General features: G+C 39.6%; 1 protein-coding gene across 3 annotated transcripts in view; it reads left to right on the top strand.

Annotated features, from left to right (window-relative positions):
* The window catches only part of PIWIL2 (piwi like RNA-mediated gene silencing 2), a 63,804-nt gene that overhangs the window by 37,295 nt on the left and 2,652 nt on the right, over window positions 1–23,857 (top strand). For all 3 annotated transcript variants that reach the window (XM_079142281.1, XM_079142282.1, XM_079142280.1), the window contains 9 exons: window positions 718–858; window positions 1,858–1,971; window positions 2,940–3,128; window positions 5,401–5,502; window positions 6,550–6,666; window positions 7,378–7,466; window positions 8,654–8,759; window positions 22,423–22,676; window positions 23,570–23,677. In XM_079142281.1, the coding sequence (XP_078998407.1) occupies window positions 718–858; window positions 1,858–1,971; window positions 2,940–3,128; window positions 5,401–5,502; window positions 6,550–6,666; window positions 7,378–7,466; window positions 8,654–8,759; window positions 22,423–22,676; window positions 23,570–23,677 (1,220 nt within the window). The remainder of the gene's footprint in view (window positions 1–717; window positions 859–1,857; window positions 1,972–2,939; window positions 3,129–5,400; window positions 5,503–6,549; window positions 6,667–7,377; window positions 7,467–8,653; window positions 8,760–22,422; window positions 22,677–23,569; window positions 23,678–23,857) is intronic.

Here is a 23,857-nt window from a genome sequence, read left to right as displayed (position 1 = left end):
CCATAGTTGCTATTCTCAACAGCAGCTATACAACTCATTAGTCCAAGAAGAACAAATAAAGAACTCATGTGATTCAGAACCTTTATGTACACTTGTTAGATATTACTCAATAAAAATATTTAGCAGGCACCTATATGGGTCAACACTGTGGCAAGTTCTGGGCAAAAAGTGCCTCGTGCTGACATCAGATGGCCAGTATAGTATGACAGAGTGTAAGACTGAATATGGCTTGCTCTTTTGTTGTGTGTGGCTGAATGCTAGCAGATGATATTTTTTGACTTTTCTCAAATTTTAAATAGGTGTTCTCAAGCCCTTTTTGCTAGAGTCTTTTTTCATAGACTATTTGGAGTTTTAAATTTAGAACATGCTTTGAAGAAGAGAAGATTTAGATATCATAAGGAAGAGCCAGTAACCTTTAAAATTCTTCCTTTTATTATTCAAGTTTTAATATATACCTTACTCACATTTCTGAGATTTGCAAAAGTCCTTCACAATATTTGAAAGTTTCTGCTGACCCAGTAGGAAAGAGGTTTATGGAAATATTTCACACACATTTGGATTTATATATCTAACTTCATATAGGATAAATTAATACTTTATTTGTGGCACTGCTGGGGGTCGAACCCAGGGCCTTGTACATGTTAGACAAATGTGCTTCCCCTGCTCTTCACCCAGCCCAGCACCTTAACTTATTATTTCCACTTTAATTCTATTTAGGATTTGACCCAGCAGATCAACCTGAGCCCCAAACAGCACCATAATGCTTTAGAATGCTTACTACAGAGAATTTCAAAGAATGAGACGGCCAACAATGAACTGACGCGTTGGGGCCTCTGTCTACAAAAGGATGTACACAAGGTAAACCAGGAGATGTCAAGGTGCAGGGACAGAATCTGCCAAGGTTCTGGAGACCTGTGAGGCCCACTGACAGCCTCCTTACCAACTTCATTGCTTTATTCTCATACCTATTTTTCCATCCCATGGTCCTTTAATTTTCTTGACTTAATTTGCTAGTATTATTTACAGATTTTTTTCCCTCTGTATTTCCCAGGGATCTAAGTTAATAATTTCTGGGGTAGATAGCAAGAAGAGTGAGTATTCACTTACAACTTCCAACCCAAATTATTCTTAAAGTTCTACACGTCTTTCCATTTCCTTTTTGTTGTTATTTTTTTTTATTCTCCAAGTTTTTTTTTTTTTCCTTCTCAATAATTAACGTGTGTTTCCTTAAATATGCCACTGTTATTCCTTCTGTAAACCTAAGAGGTCTCTAGCTTGTGTACTCTGATTTTCTGGTGGCTTTTTCCACCTGAGTTTGCCTGAGTTGCTCTACTCCCTGTCACCTTGGTTGCTTTGATCAAGTTGCTTTGCATCTCTTTGTTTCCTTATCTTTAAAATGAGGATAATGATTGAGTTAAAAAAATTAAATAGGGACTGGAGATGTAACTCAGTGGTAGAGCACTTGCCTACCATGGATTCCATCCCCAGCACTGAAAAAAAAAAAATGTTTTTTAATTAAATAGGATAAGGGTGTTGTCTTAAGAAATTTTGTCTTTAATTTGCTCTTTTCAAAGCTTCCCATGAAATACTTCGTACTGTATTTCTCTAATCACTGGTTCTTAGGAGATAATATTTTCATTTCCTTTCTTGGGATACCATGAAAGAACAGTACTCATAAGCATTTTACCCACATACGTCCAGGTTTTGATTGACATGGATTGTGCTGATAGAAGTTTCATTTTTCTGCCATTCTCAAAAGTTGTAACAGGGCAGATCTATAAGGTGAAGATGACTAGGTGTTTTCCTAAGTAGTGTTTGTAGATGGTTTGTGTCACAGATACTTTATTTTCTGTTTAGATTGAAGGACGTGTTCTACCAATGGAAAGAATTAACTTAAGAAATACTTCATTTATCACATCTCAGGATCTAAACTGGATTAAGGAAGTAACCAGAGACCTTTCCATCTTGACTGTAAGTGATTTTTAAGGGGATAAAGAGAGAGCCATTATTTCTAGGGTACAGAAATTAAGAAACAGAAATGGCCTACTATCCTCTTTTTTTAGAGTAAGTACCACTGAATTCCATTCTAAATTCCCTATTAAACAAGGGTTCTTCAAACAAAGCAGTGGAGGAGTTGTTATAGGGAAGCAGAGAAGGAAATCGTTGCAACAGTGATTCATCTAGTGCCTTGTTTCTTCTTTCTACCTTTTTTTCACTGAGGGTTCCTGGAAGATGTTTTTATCCTTGAAAGAAGTCCAAACAGTACCCCACCAAAGCAACTGGCATATTAGCTATTTGTATCAAATAACAAAGTAGTATATAACTATTTATAAGTATTTTTGACCAACCTGGTCTTGGTGGCCATGTATAAAATATAACTATTTAAAAACTTTTTGAAACTTTTAATTGAAATATATTTAAAGAAGCAGCACATTTACAAGTATATTACTTGATGAATTTCTACAAATTAAATAGAAATTGGTGTGTAATCAACACCAAGGGTTAAGAAACAGATATTTCCAGGCCCTAGAAGCCCCCCCTCCATGTTCCTAGTTAGTCTACCCTGACTCCTCCACAAACATTCACGATAACCACTGTCCTGTTATGGTCACAGCATAAGTACAATTCAAGCTGGGGTTTTCTGTACTTCATATGTACATGGAATCAAGGAGTGTATATTCTTTTATATCTGGCTTTTTTTCAATCTTGTATTCATAAGTTTCCCCTTACTGTGGTTGTACATCTTCTGGATAGTATTCCATTGTGAGACTATGTCATAGTTTACTTATACATTCATGTGGATAGTAGGCATTAGACGAGACAGGACTTAAGCATGGTGAGTAAAAGTAATTTATTCTCTAAAATAAAATCTCATGAGTGTGAGTTTGGTAAGTTTTAAGTTTTGAGAAACACTAAAAATAGCTTGTGATTGTTCCTAGATCCCCATGCATTTCTGGGCGCTCTTTTACCCAAAGAGAGCAATTGATCAGGCCAGAGAACTGGTTAACATGTTAGAAAAGATAGCTGGCCCCATTGGCATGCGCATGAGCCCACCGGCCTGGGTCGAACTGAAGGATGATCGAATAGAGACCTATATCAGAACCATTCAGTCCATGCTGGGAGTTGAGGTAATAAATTAACTTAATTTGAGTAAATGTATGGGATCTCTGTTTTAAAATACTTAAATACCCAATTTTCAGTGCTTGATTATCAGTCTGCTGTTGATGATGTCAAGGAACCTCTGAGTTGCACACCAAATACTGAACTGAGGAAGTATTCTCAATGCCCTTTGGTTATTTTTGTGTCTCTCATTCTGTGTTGGCACCCTCAGTCACTCTAGTGTTCTTTTTCTCACGTACTTGGCTAGGAGAATAGCTGACTTGACTTCAGTTCATTATCTATAGGACATGTTGTGCTCAGAAAACAACTACTTGGGCCAGGTGCCATCTTTCACGATTCAGTACTGAGCTGTCACTGTCTGGTCTGGCTCAATATTCAAATTGCTCTGGTGATGAACTTGGCCGATGGCCCATTGACTGAGTTCTGATAACTTGTCTGGAACCCCAGAGTTGAACAGGTCATGGCACTCACAACTCAGCTGTTCAGATCTTCCTGTTCTTAATCTGTTTGTAAATAAAACACAGGAAGAAGACTAGGGAGAGGACAAAGGCAGGAGAAAGGTTTTTGGAAGTAATTAACCCTTGAATCGAAGACTCTGGTGAGTTGAATTATTCTGATGAGATCAGTCCTAGAATTTGATTATCTTGACATCCCAACTTTCTCTTTGTGACCCACCTCTCTTGGTGAGTCATCTATAGGTCACAGTCTCATGATCTCTCTCTCTCTGCTTTTGAGATGGGGTCTCACTATGTTGCCCAGGCTGACCTCAAACTCCTTGGCTCGAGTTATCCTCCCACCTCAGTCTCCTGAGTAGCTGGGGCTACACATGTGTGGTAGGGCTCCCAGCTTTCATGTCCTCTCTTGGGTGTTCCCTTCATAATTTCCTCCCAGCTTCCCATGCATGTCATAGTCTGCCATGGCCTTCCTCAGGCATGGTCAGTGATTAGTTCTGCTCTGCTTTCAAAGGACCAGCCCAGTTCGGTATGTCAACTTCCCATTTCAGAACTTCTCCCGTTTCTTGTGTGAGAGCACACAGCCAACAGTTTTCAGGTGTGTGGACATGAGTTCCATTCATAATGTTTCCCACCTGTACCTCATGTGGGTCTTACTGTCCCTTTTTTCATCTGTAGGGCATTCTGTTTTATTATTCTCTGTGTGAGAGATCACAGTGGATCAGATGTGTACAGGGACAACATAAGAACATCAGTGAGTGAAGAGGGCTAGGAGGGACTTGTAATAAACTAAAGAGGGTAATCCCTGTGACTGGAATACAAGCTCACTATTGCCAAATTGATCCATTACTCATTTTTCAGTGTAAGTTAGAATTCAAGATTTGCATATATATGCACCTCCCTATGCTTAAATTGAAAAAAAAAAAAAAAAAAAAAAACTTATAAATTGCAGTAGGGACTAAACAAACAAACACATCAGTTTGCTGTGCCCAGCCCATTGGCTCCCAGTGTGCATCCTCACTTGGTTTACATTGTCCTCTGTTTTAACAGCAGTGTGGATTTTGTTTTGTTTTGTTTTGTTTCCTTTTGTTTTGTACTAGCGACTGAACCCAGGGACACTCCACCTTAAGCCACATCCCCAGTCCTTTTTTTACTTTTTATTTTGAGACAAAGTCTTACTAAGTTGCTGAGGCTGGCCCCAAACTTGTGATCTTCCTGCCTCAGCCTCTTGAGTTGCTGGGTTTACAGGCATGCACCACACCGAGATAGCAGTCTTGATCAGGAGCAGTGTTCCACTGATTTGGATGTATAGCAGTGTCTAACATAGGGCGTTGGCAACCTTGTTTCTCTTGAGTGTTGAACACTTTGGAAGATCCTGTATTTCAGCTTTGGCTCTCTGAAGTAGTGAGGGACAGAAGATACTGACAAGAGGGATGCTATTGGCCATGTTTCTCTCCCTAACCAGAGAGTGAGGAGTAGCTACTGTGGATTTGGGAATAACTTCATTCCCTCTGCATTTGACTCTGAACCCTTTTTTATAGTATTGCATTTCATGTTTCCTCAGAGTGGTCAACCATATTATAGGAGTAGATAAATCTTTGGTGATCAGGACTGGCTCTAGATATTAAATATCTAGATACCCACCCATGCAGAGCAGTCCTGAGCCCAGCGAATGCTGATTCAGATTCAAGGCCTTTTTCTGGTTGGAATGTCCACTGGCTTTCAGTTCTTTGTCCATCCTGAACGTCCTATGGCTTTGCAAACCCAGTCCCATGGAATTTCCTAGAGAATTTGGGAACCTGACTCCTTCGTGCTTTATCTTTTCAAGGGGAAGATACAAATGGTTGTTTGCATCATTACGGGCACACGTGATGATCTCTATGGGGCCATCAAGAAGCTGTGCTGTGTGCAATCCCCGGTGCCCTCACAGGTGAGTAGAGTGAAGTAGAGGCAAGGCAGCTGCCCCAGCCTCCCCCAGGGTTTGGGAAAATGGGTACCTGTGTTCAAAAAGACCACAAGAGCTATCGGAAGCCATGATGCTTGGAACCTTGTGTTAAGAGGGTCCCCTGTTTATAGTAACCTGGCAAGGAGCAGGTAGCTCTTCAAAAGGACAACTTCCAGCTCGGTTCTAAGAGTGGAGGCTTCACTCTGAGAGGAGAAACCTGTTTTTCCTAGCGGGGGTTAAAAAGGTTCTACTATGAGCCAGCATGGTGGTGCACACCTGTAATCCCAGCAGTTCTGGAAACTGAGGCAGGAGGATTGCAAGTTTGAGGCCAACCTCAGCAACTTAGCCAGACTCTGTCTTAAAATAAAAAATAAAGAGCCAGGGGTATAGCTCAGTGGTTAAGCAGCTCTGGATTCAACCCCCAGTAACATCCTCCCACCCGCCCCCCAAAAAAAAGTTCCACTCTGCACCAGGTGCTCTTGAAAGTTTTCATTTGTTAGGGTTTTTTGTTGTGTTAATGTGTGCGTTTTCATGTATGTGTACATATGCCTAGAGACACTAGAATTAGAATTATTAATACCAAACATACTGTGTGCTAACTTAAATTTCTTCAGTGTAGTGTAGTCAGTCTTCATATCTGTGGTCTTTGCATCAGTGGATTCAACCCACCATGGATTGAAAATACTTAGAAAAGTTACATCTGTACCAAAAATGTACACCTTTTTTCCTTGTGCTTATTCCCTAAACAATAAGCTGTAACAACTATTTACATGATGATTACATTGTATTTATATGGCAGTTACATTGTATCATTGTAAATCATCTAAAGATGATTTAAAGTGCACTGGAGGATGTGTGCAGTTTAGGTACACATCCTGTGCCATTGCATGTATTGGACTTGAGCATTGTGGAGTTTGGGATTCTCAGGGTTCTGGAGCAAAAGAGCAATTGTGTTTACTTGAGAATGATTCATATTTATGAGAATTTGATGATGTCCTGCCTTTCCTATATTTTTTGGTCTTGTTATTATAGGTCATCAATGTCCGGACCATTGGTCAACCCACCAGGCTTCGCAGTGTGGCTCAGAAAATTTTACTTCAGATTAACTGTAAATTGGGTGGTGAACTCTGGGGAGTGGATATTCCTCTGGTGAGTGCTGCTGAGGAGTCTTCACTTGGTTCAACTTTCCACAGAATGCTATCCAGCTCTTTTCCTAGTTTTCTGGTTGTCCTTTCTGTTCTCAGTGCTACTCAGGAGTCTGAATGGTTCACTGCCTCGTTTTGACCAGTCCATGAGCTAAGAATGGTTTTTACATTTTTAAATGGTGAAAAAAATATATAAATATTTTACGATACTTGAAAATTATATGAAATTCACTTTTCAGTGTCATTAAAAATGGTTTCAGTGGAATATAGCTGCATGGCTTTGCTGCTGTCTGAGACTTCTTGTCTGTTGTAAAGAAATAATTGAGCAGTTCCTGCTGAGACAATGTGGTTCACCAAGCCTAAGATATTTTTTTCTTTAGTCCTTTCATAGCAAAGTTTGCCATCCTTGGGCTAGATCCCTGACTTTCTTTGTTGTGCTTAGAAAATATTGAGTTGGAATGCTCAGCTCTGGAGCCCCTTCTCTTCAGAGAAGTCTGTTTTTGTTGATTTTGCAATAAACCTGCTGCTTGCTTGCTGAAAAGAAAAGAAAAAAAGAACATGTTAAATTGTGGCAGTCTTTATCTTTTTTTCCCAGAACTTGTTTTCATTTGCAAACCTAGGGAGAGGTTGTTTTGGGACTCAGATAATAATTAAAGATGGAGCAGTGGATAGCTTGGATTTTGGTTTTGCTTTTTGTTTTTGTTTTCTAAACTAGAAACAGTTAATGGTGATCGGGATGGATGTTTACCACGACCCCAGCAGAGGCATGCGCTCTGTGGTTGGCTTTGTTGCAAGCATCAATCTGTAAGTACTACTCCTGGTTGTTATATTTGGTCATCTCATTTTGGAGTCCTGAGTATCGTAATATGAAGAACCATAACCTCCTCCCTCCTCTGCCTTCCTGTGGCATTTATTTATGCAGCCCCTTTATCAGACTTGCTGCCCACTGCAGCACACCCTCCTGTGAGGGTGCAGGCTGTCCTTGTTGTTGGCTCCCCAGTAAATGCGGTGGTGGTTTTTTTGTTGGTATGCTCATTCCAGTATCTGCAGAAATTGAGAAAATGAAACTTCCTGATGCTCCATCTTTTATCAGCCTCCACCTAGGTTTGATGTATGTATGCTTTCAGATTCTATTTTGTGCATGCATACATTAACGTATATGTGATACACATACGTGCACACACATGTATATACATAGTCGTATGTTGCTTATGTGAACATCATAGCATACTTACACAAATTAAGTTGTCCACAATATCACTTGGCAATGTCATTTCATGGGCCCACTGTCATATATGCAATTTGTCCTTGACTGCAATAATATTACGTGGCATGTGACTGTTTATACATGATATGTATACACTCACGTCTGTTTATTTATACAAATAGGATATTACTGTGCATGTTATTCCTCAGTGTGTTTTTTCACTTAAAGTGTATATTTTGAGTATTTTCCTGCATCAATACAAATATATCTCAACGAGTTCTTTTTAGCTGCTGCACAGAATTTATTGTATGCTGTGTCACTATTTATTTAAATAATTCTCTGTTGGTGGCTATGAGGTTGTCAGTTGTTTTTTTTTTCCCCCTTCTTGGAAGTAGTTTTGTAGCAAATACTGAGAATTTTATATATTTTTTAAAACATTTTTTTTTGTTGTAGATGAATACACTTTATTGCTTTTTAAAAAAAAAAAAATGTGATGCTGAGGATTGAACTCAGTGCCTCACATGTGCTAGGCAAGCACTCTATCACTGAGCCACAACCCCAGCCCCAAGAATTTTATGTTTTGATGTTGTATGTGGCTTAAATATATTCTCCTATATCCTCCATGTTCTTGCATATAACATAAATGCAAGATACATATAACTAGATACTTGTTGATCTAATTCAGAGAGAAAGCTGTGTGTGTGACATGTAGACCACGTCTTCGTGTGAGTGTCTGTTCACTGTCCCCTCTCTCTGTCTCTCCCTGCCTACCCACCCATTCCAGCACCCTTACTAAGTGGTATTCTCGAGTGGTGTTCCAGATGCCTCATCAGGAGATTGTGGACAGCCTGAAGCTGTGCCTGGTGGGCTCCCTGAAGAAGTTTTATGAGGTGAGGAGAATAGAAATCCTAAGGTTTCTGGGTTTTTAAGGACTACGTCTCTGAATACTTGAACAGAAAGTCTGATGTAGTAGGAGAGATCCCACATCAAAGGTGAGTCTCTAAAAGAATCATTGTTGACAGAACAAGCAGCTCAGAGAGCCAAATGCTTCAATTTGGTTGGGTAAGTAATAATTATTTCCCTAGCTGTCCGCCTGATGCCTGCGGACACAATTTTCATGCCCTTATCAGGGAAATTGGGGGTAAATTTCAGCAATTAAAGCAGCTTATAAATTTACCCAGCTTTTTATGACTATCATTAGGCTCTGAGTCTTTTCATTTTGGTTTACGACAAAAGCTTTCTTATGTTACTCCTAGAACTCCAAAGAATGCTAACCATGGAGAATTGCTGTCATTAAGCTGATATTGGGTCTGGGACAGTGAGCAAGCAAAGTACTGATTTTTTTCTTGGCCTGTACATCAAAGGAAACACTGATAAGTGCCTTTCAGTCTTAGGGTGGGTGCTAGCCCTTTGCATACAGGTTAAACAGCAAGAAGTTTAAGTCAGCTTCCCAAACTCCACTTTGTCTCCTTATAGAATAATGTTTCCTACAGTGTCCTACAAATAGTTTGATACTGTTGATGTGTTAGAGATGATGAATTTTTGTCTCTAAGGTCTGTATGATATGCTACTTTGTCACCATGTTCTGTCATTCCTTTCTTTTTCTTGTTATTGTTTTCCTTCAGAGTTCTGTCTTGGAGGACCTAGCTCAAATATTACCTATTAAACCTTTCCCATTTTCTCTCACTCCCTCTCTGCTCTTATCTTTTAGTAAGAATTATTCATGTTTCTCTCCCAAGGCCCTTAGTTTGTATTTTGTGTAGTAGTTATCAGATCCTGCTAACTTAGTTATTTGTATGCTTACTTTCCACTCTGATTGGTTTTTACTTTGAGTACTATTTGGCTATTGTTGCCTGTGTAACACATCACCCTAGAACTTTGTGGCATGCAACAAGGTAACAGGTTACCCTAAAACTTCGTGCCATAGAACAAGGACAAGGACATATGGTATTCATGGTCAGGAACAATGGGCTTCAGTTTTTTCCCCACATGGGTCTTGTGATGTGGTCTTTCCACGTGGTCGTTTGGCCTTCCTGTCTGTATGGTGGATGAATTCAGAGCACTGACATTTCATGAGATGGAGAGAACCAGATGGGGGTCAAGCTGCCTTTTATGCCTCAGCTGTGGCAGTCACACAGTAGCACTTCTGCTGCATTCTGAGTGCTGAGTTAGTCACAAAGTCCTGCCCAGGTTCAAGGGTAGGAAAATAGATTCTACCTCTTACTTGAGGGATGGCAAGGTTCTGGAAGAATATGTGCAACTAGAGATACTGCTGTGGCTATTTCTGGAAAGAACAATCTGCCATAATATCTTAATTACTTTTCTATCATTTCAGGGCCTTGCACACAACTGACACTGTTCTAGGAGAATTACATTGGATTTCTAGTGACACAGCTCTATTCTAAGTCAAATAACTGTTTTGATTTTTGTTTCTTTTTCTGAATTATAGACTTTAATATTTATTAAATCCCACTGAGCCAGGTCAAAGAGGAAATTAATCATTGTTTATTCTAAATCTAGAATAAAGCTAGTCATGTCAGTATTCTCTGAATCATAGTGTTTCATTTGACTCTAGTCTTTACTATCATCTTAGTCTTTCGTCCACTTTTGCCATTTTTCTGTACCTAGCAGAAATCTTTATATTGAAACTGTTTTGATCTTGTCTCTCCCAGAGTTTCCCCTGATTCCTTAGCTGAGCTGCCTGAAAACAAATTTACTCCTAGGTTTTAAGGTTCCAACTGCCTGAAGACTCCCCAGTTTTGTCTTCCCATAAGAGTGATGATAACGACCAGAAGTTCCAACACCTCTGAAGTGGTTCTCTTCTTAAGTGTTTCCATCCCCATTTAGATTGGTGCTTTTGGCTTCTTGGCAACAACTTTCTCCTATCTTAGCTATTTTTTATCTGCATGTATCTCCATACTCCTAAACAGATTTTTTTTTTTTTTTTTTTTTTTTTTGAGACTTGGCTGTTGTTTTTCTGATATGGAAAATGAGCTCTTGTGGCACTGGTACATGGTTCCCTTCCCCTACCTCAATTTTCCCAATATAGTTATATTATACAGTCTGGTTAAGTCATATTTTAGTGTACATAATAGTATTAACAGCCATCACATAATGTATTTTGACTATGATTTCTTTCTTTAAAACATTTTGGTTTTTTCCTGAATAAGTGATTGCCTTGTTTTCCTTTTTCAATTTCTGTATATTCATCATTTATTCTTCCCTCAAACAATTTTAAACTTTTCCTATTAACTTTAAACACACCTGTTACTCTATATAATACCCTTGTTTTCATGGAGAGCTTCTTCTTAGAACTCTTTATGTTTTATCTTTTAGCAGGATACTAGATACTATACCCCATGTTTACCTATTGACTTTCAAGTTCCTTCACCATCCGGGGACTTACTTTTGTCTCTCTTCTGTGTTGAGTGTCTTTTTTTTTTTCCTTGTGAAGATTGAACTCAGGGTGTTCTACCACGGAGCTGCATCCCCAGTCATTTTTATTTTTTATTTTAAGTCAGGGTCTCACCAAGTTGCCTAGGCTGGCCTTAAATTTGAGATCCTTTGCCTCAGCCTCCAGTGTAACTAGAATTACAAGTGTGTGCCTGGTGCGTGGCTGGATGCCTTTATCTTTCTGGTTACTTCATTATTTATTTTGTTGTTTTTGAATGACTCAGTACCTTATTGACAACATTTTGAGAGTTAGATATCTAAAAATATATTTTACCTACAACTTTCATTGTAGTTCTGAGTATTTGTTGAATCCTTTCAATCTGGAAATAAGCCTATAGTTCCATGAAATTATTTTCTATTTACTTCTTCTCATCTGTTTCTACTTGCTTTTCCTTATCTTCTAAATTAAAGTTTCCTAATTTTTATTTTATTTCCTATTTTCATATGGTTCTTTCATCCTAGTTTGTTGATTTCCTTAACTTTATGTTTCTTTCTATCATATTTATTTCAGAGATTTCACTGTTGATATAGAAATTGAGGGACCAACACAGTAAAGTTAAAGAGAACAGTCCCCAGGATTGCTTTCACTTCTGGGACCAATTGCACATTCACATGTTTCCCTGCCCAGTTTTGATAATTCACTGAAAGGACTCATAGATCTCACCAAAAGTTTCTTTTACTTGTGGTTGTGGTTCATTATAGCAAAAGGATACACATGAGAATCAGCTAAGGGAAGAGGTACATAGGAAGAGTTCAGGAGAAGTACCGTACTTGGAAGGAACTTCATGTTCCTCTCCCTGAGGGTCAGGACACATTAGTCTCCTCTCGCCAATGTATGGTAAGACACATGGAGAATTGCCACCAGGGTGCTTACCTGGGCCTTAGGTGTTCAAAGGTTTATTGGATATCCCATACATGGGCATGATTGATTGATTGCTGTTGTGATTGATCTTGGTCTCTGTGATTGTGATAAGCTGAACTGTGTGCAGCACTGAAGTCCCTTGCTAGTTAACTTAGTGACAAGGTGGGGACTGGACCGAGATTTCTTCAAACACCTTGAACCTCTTCTCCGCCTCCACTCACTGCTGAGTGATTTTCACAGTTACCCTGGGGGCAAGGCTGCAAGTGTCACAACTGCAGAGCTGACAGAAAGGGAAGGCTGGAGCAAGTGAAAACCCTCAGAGCTTGTTGCTCTTACCCAGACTTAACTGGTTTTCCTGAGTAAGTGCTCTTTGGGTTGTTGCAAGCCTGTATTTGGTTTCCACAGTTGTAAAAAGGTTGGATTTGACCATTTTGTCAGTATTGTTATTGCTTTTATGGAGGCCCCCTTTCTGTCATTTAAGAATTACTTACTTAGAAGTCCTTTTGTCAGTCCAGCAGTGTTCTAGGGAGAAGGTGGTTAGCCTCTTGGACCCAGTAAGGGTGGGATGGAACTAGAGAACCAACATCATTTTTGTTTGGGGTCCTGAAGGGCTGCACCCTAGGAATAATGGTGAATGAGAGGCATATAGACTTGTATAGTAAAGTGTAACTCACCTTTGAGTGGATAGGATGATCCAGCACACTGGTGTTCCTCAGTTTGTCAGAATGCTAATACCCCTGGCATCTGGAAGAAACAAACCTAAATCTTCTCTGTAGGAAAAACATTATTCAACACCCCACACTGTATGTATTAAGATTTATTTCTTTGCTTTTATTTTTATGTACTTATTTTTGCAGTGCTGGGGATCAAACTCAGGACCTCATGCATACTAGGCAACCTTCCTACCACTGAGCTACATCCCCAGTCCCTGTATTATTTTTTCTATTAAAATATTGTGTTTGAAGCTGGGCATGGTGGTGCATGCCTGTAATACCAGCTACTTGGAAGCTAAGGTAGGAGTCAGCAACTTAATGAGACCCTGTCTTAAAATAAAAAAATAAAAAGGGCTGGGGATGTAGCTCAGTGGTAGAGTGCCCTTGGGTTCAGTCTCCAGTACCTGGGAGGGTGGGAGGAAGGTTGTGTGTGGCATTCAGTTTTTAAAAAGAAACACTCCTGGGAACCGTGATACACACTTGTAATCCTGGGAGACTGAAGCAGGAGGATCACAAGTTGGAGATGAGCCTAAAAATTTAGCAAGGCTCTAAGCAACCTTAGTGAGACCTGTCTCAAAATAAAAAATGACTGGGAATATAGCTCAGTGATAAAGTGCCCCTGGATTCAATTCCTAGAGCTCGACCTCTGTCCCCCGCCAAAAGAAAAAAAGGAACACACTGAGTACATTCCCACTTTCTGGGCTGTGAATCCAAAATTTTACTAGGATTAAAGAAGAACTAGAAAAACTATTGGTAAACCAATTATGACTCATTTCATTCCCCAAATATAGGTTAAGGTGACTCTGATAGTTTAACTAATAGAAGCAAATACATCCCACGTACCAGGAGCAGGTATATCTTCTGTGAGAACGTTCCATCATTTTAGGCATCATATTATTCCTGCTAATCAGATTACTTCTGGCAGTTGGTAGATAATAACTGGAACATAAGTAGAGAAAATAAAGGGATACCAAAACCCAAGAAAAATAATAAATAGGCAGTTCTGACCCACAGAGGATTCAGATAATTGATCAGACATATTTATAAGTCTGATCCAATGGAGCACATCTGTAATCCTAGCTACTTGGAAGGCTAAGACAGGAGGACTGCAAGTTTAAGTCTAGTCTTGCAAAATAATGAGACCCCCCCGCCATCTCAAAAAGGAAATAAAAATAAAGATAACATACTTAATATCTTCAAAAGAAAACATTAAGAATTTTAACATAGAATTGAAAACTATGACAAAATTAGGTATTTCTAGAATTGAAAATGATAATAACTGAAATGAAACACTCTATAGATGGGTGTATGTCATGCTTTCTTTGGTAGCCACTGAAGGAAAAGAGCATATGTCTGGGCATATGAGTGACAGAGCACTTGCCTAGCAAGCACAAGGTGTTGGTCTCAATCCCCAGCACCATAAAACAAACAAACAAAAAACCCATACAACTACCAAGATGTGAGAGGGAAAAAAATAATATTAAGACACATTTTTACATGGAAGAAAGCAAAGAAAAAGATTACAAGTGAACAGATGGGATAGATAGCAGGCCGATAATTATACCTTGCAAATATGCTAAACCAGTCACAAAAGGCCACATATTATAAGTTTCCTTCATAAATACTCAGAACAGGGAAGTGTGGAGAGACAGGAAGTAGATTAATGGTTGCCCAGGGCTGGCGAAGGGATAGGAAGAAGATGGATAGGGCAGTGATCACTGGAGTTGAGTTACTTTTTTGGGGGGTACTGGGAATTGAGTGAACCCAGAAGTGCTTTATCACTGAGTACATCTTCAGCCTTTTTTTTTTTTTTTTGAGACAGTTGCTTAAAGTCTCACAAAGTTGCTGAGGCTAGTCTCACACTTTCAATCCTCCTGCCTTAGCCTCCCAAATTGCTGGTATTACAGGTATGCATCGCCATGCCCAGCTCGAGTTAAGAGTTTTACTTTTTGAGGTAAAAAAAAGTTATAAAATTGACTGTAGTGGTGGTCACACATATACGTGAATATACTGAAAACCATTGAGTATACTTTAATTTGGTGATATGTTGTATGTGAATTAAATCTAAAATCCATAGAGACAAAAAGGAGAGAAGTGATTTGTAGAGAATAAAGAATAGGGGGTGAAGATTGACTGTTAATGGGTACATTGTTCCTTTGAGTCATAAAAATATGGAATTAGTGTTAGTGGTTATACAAAGGTATATAACTGTGAATATATGAAAAATTACTAAATTATACCCTTTAAAATGATGAATTTCATGGCATGTGAATTACATATTGATTTTTTGTGTGTTGTATGTGTGTATGGGTACTGGAGATTGAACTCAGGGCTGCTCTACCACTGAGCTACACCTGCAGTTCTTTTTGTTTTATTTTGAGAGAGGGCCTCACTAAGTTGCCTAGGCTGACCTTGAACTTAGAATCCTCCTGCCTCAACATCCTGAATCACTGGATTACAGTGTGTATGCCACCACCCTCAGCATTATATACCTTTTTTTTGTTTTTCCCCCAGTGCTGGGGAATCGAACCCAGGGATCTGTGCTTGCAACACAAGCACTCTACTGACTGAGCTATCTCCCCAGCCCTATACCATTTTTTTTTTTTTTTTAAGGAGAAATTGCTGTGCATCGTGGCACATGCTTGTAATTCCAGTGATTTGGGAGGCGTAGGCAGGAGAATTGCAAGTTTTAGGCTAGCCTCAGCAACTTAGCAAGGTTCTAATCAGCTTAATGAGACCCTCTCTCAAAATAAAAAGGGCTGAGGTTGTGGCTCAGTGGTTAAATACCCCTGGGTTCAAAGAAGAAGAAAAAGAAAAAATTGCCAGACATTGTCGTGCAGGCCTATAATTCCAGCAGCTTGGGATACTGAGACAGGAGGACTGCAAGTTCAAGGTTAGCCTCTGCATCTTAGTGAGACCCTAACTCAAAAGATTAAAAAACTTGGGTTTGTATCTCAGTGGTAAAGCATCCCGAGTTCAATCTCTAGTAACAAACAAGCAAAAAATAAAAATTTAAGATTTTCCCACATAAAATCTGGAAGAATTTTTTTACTAGCACTCATCCTCCAAGAAATACTAAAGAAAGAGACTCCCTTACACTGAAATAAAATGACACTAGACAGTAACTTGAATCCATATGAAGAAATAAATGCTACCAGAAGAGGAAACCACATAGATAAATTTAAAAGAAAGCAAAAATGTATTTTTGTTAGTAACCTTTCTTCTCTCTGATTTAAGAGAAAACTGCATAAGGCAATAGCTATAAATCTGGTAGAATGTGCATGTAGTATATAACAATGTCATTGGTACAATAGTAAAGACAAAGCATGTGGAAGGGATGGAGCCACATAAAGCAAAGCTTCTATATATCACTGAAATTAATTTTGTTAATTATCAAGTGAACAAGGTGTTTATTTATTTGTTTACTTTTGGCACTGGGGATTGAACCCAGGGATGTTTTACCACTGAGCCACATCCCCAGCCTTTTATTTTTTTATATTTTGTTTAGAGACAGGGTCTTGATAAATTGCTTAGGGCCTTGCTAAGTTGCTGAGGCCGGCTTTGAACTTAGTGATTCTCCTGCCTCAAGCCTCCCAAGTTGCTGGATTATAGGTATGCACCCCCACACTCAGTGTGAATGAGATGTTTAACCTCATGTTAAAATTTTAATCTCCAGGGAAACCACTAAGAAAACTACTCCAAGGGCTGGTGTGGTGGTGCGTGCCTGTAACCTTAGCCGCTGGGAGGCTGTGGCATGAGGACGGCAAATTTGAGGCCAGTGTGGGCAATGTACGTAGCAAGGCCCTAAGCAATTTAGTGAGACCCTGTCTCAAATTAAACAATAAAAGGGCTGGAGATGTGGCCCAGTAGTTGAGGGCCCATGGTTCAGTCCCTGGTTAAAAAAATAAATAAATAAAGAAGAGTGAGGAAAAGAAACTCCAGAAATTATAAAAGTTCATATAACTCGGTAAAACGAGGGAATTATAATGGTAACTAGAAAATGTCTATTTAATACAAAATAAGGCAGTTATGAAAGAGTAGAAGAATTAAAATATATATATATGCCCATAGAAAACAAAATCTCACCTTAATAATTATATTACAAGCCAGTTGCAGTAGCACATGCCTGTAATCTCAGCATCTTGGGAGGCTGATGCAGGAGGATTGCAAGCTTAAAGCCAGCCTCAGCAACTTATCAAGACCCTGTTTCTAAATAAAATATAATAAAGGACTGGGGATGTGACTCAGTAGTTAAGTACCCCTGGGTTCAGTCCTTGGTACCAAAGAAAGAAAAAAAAAAAAATAACATCACATGTCAGCAGACCCAACACCACTTAAAAGGTAAAGAGTAACAGAATGGAGTAAACGAAAAACACGTAGGGCTAGGGATTTAGCTCGGTGGTAGAGCACTTGCCTGGCATGCATGAAGCTCAATTCCCAGAACTGCAAAATAAAATTTAAAAAAAGATGTATGGGTATGCTACCTATAAGAGTCACATTTTAATTTTAAAGATGTAAGTAAGTTGAAAATCAAAGGGCAGAACAAAATATACCATGGAAACAATAACCAAAACAGAGCTGACGTGGCTATATTAGTAGCACACAACCTCAGCAAGGCTGAGGATGTAAGATTTTTTTATTTATAAAATTTTTATTAAAAATGTATTTACACATGATGCAAGATTTTTATGTACAATAAGTTGTATTTCTTTATAATAGCAGTGATCAAATCTAAAAATTAAGGAAATAATTTCATTTGCAATAGAATGAAAAAGGTATCTAGGAAGAAAAGAATATAAGACAAATACTAAAAACTACAGAAAAAATATTTTAAAGATACTGTCTCTCTCTGTTGCCCGGGATTGCCTCAAACTTATGGGCTCTAGTGATCCTCCTGCCTCAGCCTCCCCTGGAGCTGGGACTACGGGTGCCACTGATCCTGGCTTGCAGAAGTATTGTTTAAAAATCGAAATAAGAGGAAAGACATCTCATTTTCAGGGATAGGAACATTTATTATTGTTATGAAGGCAATACTTCCTTAATTTGAGCCTATAGATGGATAAAAATAGATAAATTGGACTTCATTGAAATTAAATACTTTTGCCAGGTGTAGAGGCCTGTGCCTGTAGTTTGACGTACTTGGCAGGCTGAGTAAGGAGGATCCTTGAGCACAGGAATCCAAGGACCACCTGGCAGCACAGAGAGAAAGCATATCAAACCAAACAAACCTCCTGATTAAAAACCTTAGAGCTGGGATGTAGCTCAGTGGCAGAGTGCTTGCCTAACATATGAGGCCATGCATTGAAACCCCAGCACGGAAGCGGGAAAACAAACTTTTGCTGCAAAGGATGCTATCAAGAAGGTGAAAAGACAACCCATGGAATGGGAGAAATTATTCCCCTGATTCATTTGATAAGGGTCTAGTGTCCAGAATACAAAAAGAATTCTTGGAGCTCAAGAGAAAGATAACCCAGTTTTAAAATGAGTAAACATTAGAATAGACATTTCCCTAAAGAGTATATGCAAATAGATGATAAGCATATGAAAAAGAGCTAAATATCTTTAATCATTATGGAAATGGAAAACAAAATCAGTGACAATCCACGTCACACTAGAACCAGGTAAAGACACAAGAGAGAAAACTACAGATTGGTATTTCTAACAAGCATATGTGCAAAATCCTTGACAGAATTTTAACTGTTAATCTAGTTTAAGGCCAGCCTCAGCAACTTAGAAAGACCCTGTCTCAAAATAACAAAAACGAAAACAACAGTAAAACAAATGTTCATAGCAGCATTGTTCATAATAGCAAAAGAAGGAAACAGTCCAAATGTCCCTGAATCAATGAATGGACAAAAGAAATGGAATGTGTATGTATTTTGTTGCAATAGAATATTATTCTTCAACAAAAAGGATTGAAGGACTGAGACAAGCTATTGTATGAAAGAATGATGAAAGCATTATGCTGAGTGAAATTATTTAGACACCAAAGACCACATATTTTATGATTTTATTTGTTTAGTATAGGCCAACCCTTAGAAAGTTCATTAGTGGAACCTGATGCGTTGGCACACACCTGTAATCCCATTGGCTCTGGAGGCTGAGGCAGGAGAATCATGAGTTCAAAACCAGCCTCCACAACTTAGTGAGGCCCTGAACAACTCAGCAAGACCCTGTCTCTAAATAAACTATAAAGAAGGACTGGAGACATGACTCAGTGGTTAAGACCCCAGGTTCAAACCGTGGTACTAAAAAAAAAAAAAAAAAAAAATCAGTGGGTTCCAGGAATTGTAAGACGCATGAGTGGGAAGTGACCGCAGGTGGTACGGATTTCCTTTTGGGGTGATAGATAAGTTCTAAAATTAGGTGTCGCACACCTGTAATCCCAGGGACTTGGGAGGCTGAGGCAGGAGGATCACAAGTTCAAGATCAGCTTCAGCAACCTAGCAAGGCCCTGTACAACTCAGTGAGACCCTGTCTCACTGTCATCCCTGGGGATATAGCTCACCGGTAAAGCCCCTGTGGTTTCAGTTTCCAGTACCAAATAAATAAAATTAGTGACGGTTTCAAAATTCAAAAAACATAAAAATCTTTGAATTGTATCTATTAATGGGGTGAGTTTTATGGTATATCAAATTATATTTCAATATAGCTATTAAGAATAAAAAGCATTCCTCAGCCACGCAACCTTATTGCTGTCCTGATGGAACCCGCAAACAGGAAAACAGCTGCCCATGCTGGCCCAGTCCCTGGCCCCCATCCTCCCGCTTCAACTGCTGGCCACTTTGAAGGCTTCACCTAGAGGTAGTTATAGATTTTCCAACTGTCTGAGTTGTAGGGTTTCTCAGAATTGTTGGTTTACCACCTGAAGCCTTCCAGGCAGTCTTAAGCCAACATGTGATATTTAGTCTGTGTTTAAATATCTAAGTATAGCGGTTCTCAAATTTTTTAGTCTTTACAGTCTTAAATATTACTGAGGGCCCCAAAGAGTTTTCATTTACATGGGAATATATCTGTCAATAATTAGAAATTAATTTTTTCAGTGTCTATTAATTTTCCTAAAAATAACAATAAACTGGGCAGGCATGGTAGTACATGCCCTATAACCCCAGCTATTCAGGAGATTGAGGCAGGAGGATGGAAAGTTTGAGGCCAGCCTTAACTTAGACCATGTCTTAAAAAATAAAAAAACTGAGTGGTATGCAACTTGGGAGGCTGAGGCAGGAAGCTTGCAAGGTTGAGGCCAGCACGGGCAACTTAGACCCTCCCCAACTTAGCAAGACCTTGTCTTAAAATAAAAAATTAAAAGGGCTTGGATGTATGTAGCTCAATGGTAGAGCACCCCCGGGGCTCAGTCCCCAGTACAACAAACACGCACACATTAAAGAGGGAGACATGCAAGTATATGTGTGTTTATATATTTTAAATATATATTTATAGAGTAATATAAATATGCACATAATTTTAATTTATTCCTCCTTTATTCCTGAGAAGGTGGTGAAGTGACTGTTTTTCTCCATATTTCAACTGAGGAGATTGAGACCTCACGGCATAGCCAAGGGGCAGTGGACTCAGACTCAGTCCCAGATCTCCTGACCCTAAATCCAGTGTCCTGTTTGCTTCTCTTTAAAATGAAAAGTCTCTTCCAAATCATTTCCTGGGTTGCCTCTTAACACACCACATCAGGGGAACTGGCAAGATCGAGAAGGTTGAGCCCCACGCTGGAGCATGGACCAGAGATGGGCAAGCTCCTGGGCTTCAGAAGCAGGGGCCGGATGAGGAGGTGCCCTGAGGGAACAGACGCCAGCTTTTCTTCTTTCCCTTCACTCTGCTCAAGATGGAGTGCACGGGAGGAGTTTCCACTAGATGGCTTGAGCCATCTGCATGTCCTGTGGTTCAGGTGGTGGCTCTTGACTGGAGGCGGTTTTGTCCTCCCAGTGGGCAGTCTAGAGACACTCAATGGGAGAGAATGCTGTTGGCGTCTAGTGGGCAGAGACGGGGATGCTGCTGGACACTGACCCTACAGAGCACAGGGCGGCCCCTCATGACGAAAAACTATCTGGCCCCAACTGTCGTCAGTGCCGAGGGGAGAAACCCTGGGTCAGGGCCTGGCGCCTGGAGGCCTGCTCTGTGTCCAACACCGTGTGCTTTTGGCGGTGGGCGGGATAGAAGTTCTGCTACCTAAAGGAAAAATAAGTACCACAAACGGAGGCAGCAATTCCAGGGACCGTGACGATGAATTACATGTTTGTAAATGTTGGAGTACTTGAGGTTTCTCAGAAAAAGGGGACATTTATAAAATATTTCAACCTCTGAACTTAAAAAAGATTATAGGTGATTATTTTTAGAAAGGGTTCTTTGGAATAAAATTTTCATGTAGGATAACCTCTAAAGAACAGTGCATGCATATGTAATTAATATTTAAACCTAATTCATAATTTAGTTTTTTGAAGGGAATTATGAACAAAAAAACTAGAATGAACACACTCAACCAGAATCAAAACTGAATTAAAATAAGGCCAGGTGCGGTTGGCACATGCCTGTAATCCCAGCTACTGGGAGGTTGAGGCAGGAGAATCCCAAGATGAAGGCTAGCTTCAGCAACTTAGTAAGAACCCCTCTCAGAAACTAAAGGATGGGGCTGGAGTTGTGGCTCAGTGGTAGAGTACTTGCCTAGCATGTGTGAGGCACAGGGTTCAATTCTCAGCACCACGTTAATAAATGAATAAAATACATGTCCGTCAACATCTAAAAAATTTTTTCAAAAACTAAAGGATAAGAATTATAGTTCAGTGGTAAAGCATCCCTGGGTTCATTCCCCAGTACCAAACAACAGCAACAAAACACAAACAAAAACCTGAATTAAACAAAAGTATTTTTAAGAGGACTTCTTACTTAAAATGGAACTAAACTTATTCTCTAAACTATTGAAGTTGAGCACAACTAGAATACAATTATATTCCCCAAATGGGGAAGCACTTATTCTTCAAACCGATTCAAGACAACAATTTATTACTTAGTTATAATAGAAATATTTCACATTATGCCAGAATGTAGGATAATATTTAGTAAAGAATTCCTTCACTTAACAACTTCGGATGTCGCCAATATGTCAGAACCTGTGGCTGTGTGTTCCTTTGTTAGAATTTCTCTAGCACTCACCATGTTCTTTGCCTACACAGTTATTAGTGTTAAGTCCAAGTATAAGGAAGACTGATTCAGCCCATAATTTTCCTACCGTTCCCTTTAACTTTATTCCCTCTGTTTGAAGATAAGCTGTGTGCATGTGACTCATGACTTGCCTATTTTGCTTTCATGTTTTATAACACCTCTGCTGTACCAGGCCTGTTTTACTACCCTGAGAAAGTCTAGAAATGATCATCAGCTTTTTTCCATGCCTGTCAGACATGGTAACTTTGGAGCCAGCTGTCAAAGGCATCCACTGTTGTAATTGGAATGAGTCTCTCTCACTCTGGTCCTTTGCCCAAGGGCCCCATGAATCACCTCATTTGGATGTCATTTCAGGTGAACCACTGTCTACCAGAGAAGATTGTGGTGTACCGTGATGGAGTATCTGATGGCCAGCTGAAGACAGTTGCCAACTATGAGATTCCTCAGCTGCAAAAGTGTTTTGAGGCTTTTGAGAATTACCAGCCCAAGATGGTGGTGTTTGTAGTTCAGAAGAAAATCAGCACCAATCTGTACCTGGCTGCTACTGAGCACTTTGTGACTCCCTCCCCTGGGACTGTGGTAGATCATACAATTACAAGTTGTGAGTGGTAAGTGGGCAAAAAAAGACAGTATTGGAGGAAGAATAGGTTGGAGAAGTTACCCGCTTCCTGGGTATTGGGATGGGGAGGTTGTCAGAGAGATTGGAAGAGAATTCTCAGATTCTCCTTTTCTTTCTTTTCTTTTCTTTTTTTTTTTTTTTCGGTCTTGGGGATTGAACCCAGAAGTAGTTTACCACTGGGTTACAACTCCAGCCCCTATTTATTTTTTTGAGACAGAATCTCACTAAATTGCTCAGGGCCTCACTAAATTGCTCAGGCTGGACTTGAACTTGTATCCTCCTGCCTCAGTCTCCTGAATTGCTGGGATTACAGATGTGCACTAGCAGATTCTATTTTTTTTTTTTTTAAATAAAACTTTAAGCTGGGCATGGTGGCACAGGCTCGTAATTCTAGCAACTAGGGAAGCTGAGGCAGGAGGATCACAAATTGCAGGCCACCCTGAGAAATTAAATGAGACCTTGTCTCAAAATAAAAATAAAAAGTATGAAGATGAAGCCCAGTAGTAGAGTCCCCCAGGGTTCAATTTCCCGTGCCAGGGGTTGGGGGGTTGAGGAGGCTAAAAGGAAAAAAAGGTTTCAAAACATTTAAAAACAACAACAAAGCTTTTACCTCTTAAGTACAGAATTCTACCATTGTAGTATTGTCCCAAGACACAGAACACTAACCCTTCCACACACAGGTAAAGGAGTCTCTGCCACCACTGCAGTAGCCTAATGAGTCAGGAGACCTAAATTCTAATACTGATCTGATTCCTTTGTGTCCTTGATTCAGTCATTTACCTTTCTGAGCCCTAGATGAAGGAGCTCAAACGATTTCCCAGATCTTCTTCAGTTCCCTCCAGCCAAAGGACCAGGTCCTTCAGTGGTGTTTTTCCCTCCTAGGGTGGATTTCTACCTTCTCGCCCACCACGTACGACAGGGCTGTGGCATTCCTACACATTACGTCTGTGTTCTCAACACTGCGAACCTGAGCCCTGATCATATGCAGAGGTGATAACTTACTCCTTCTCACCCTCATTTCTGACCAGCTAGCTAGATGGGGTCACTGCCTGCCCCCCTGAAATACCTACCCCTTGACTTTGACCACAATGGTATTCTTTTGAGAAGTAATTGGTAATCCTGGTTTTACAAAATTACTTGAAGAGCTTAAAAAAAAAAAAAAAAAAAAAG

The sequence above is a fragment of the Sciurus vulgaris genome, assembly GCF_902686455.1.
Source record: "Sciurus vulgaris genome assembly, chromosome: 5".
Classification (NCBI taxonomy): Eukaryota; Metazoa; Chordata; class Mammalia; order Rodentia; family Sciuridae; genus Sciurus; species Sciurus vulgaris.
This window is presented reverse-complemented; position numbering and strand designations above follow the sequence as displayed.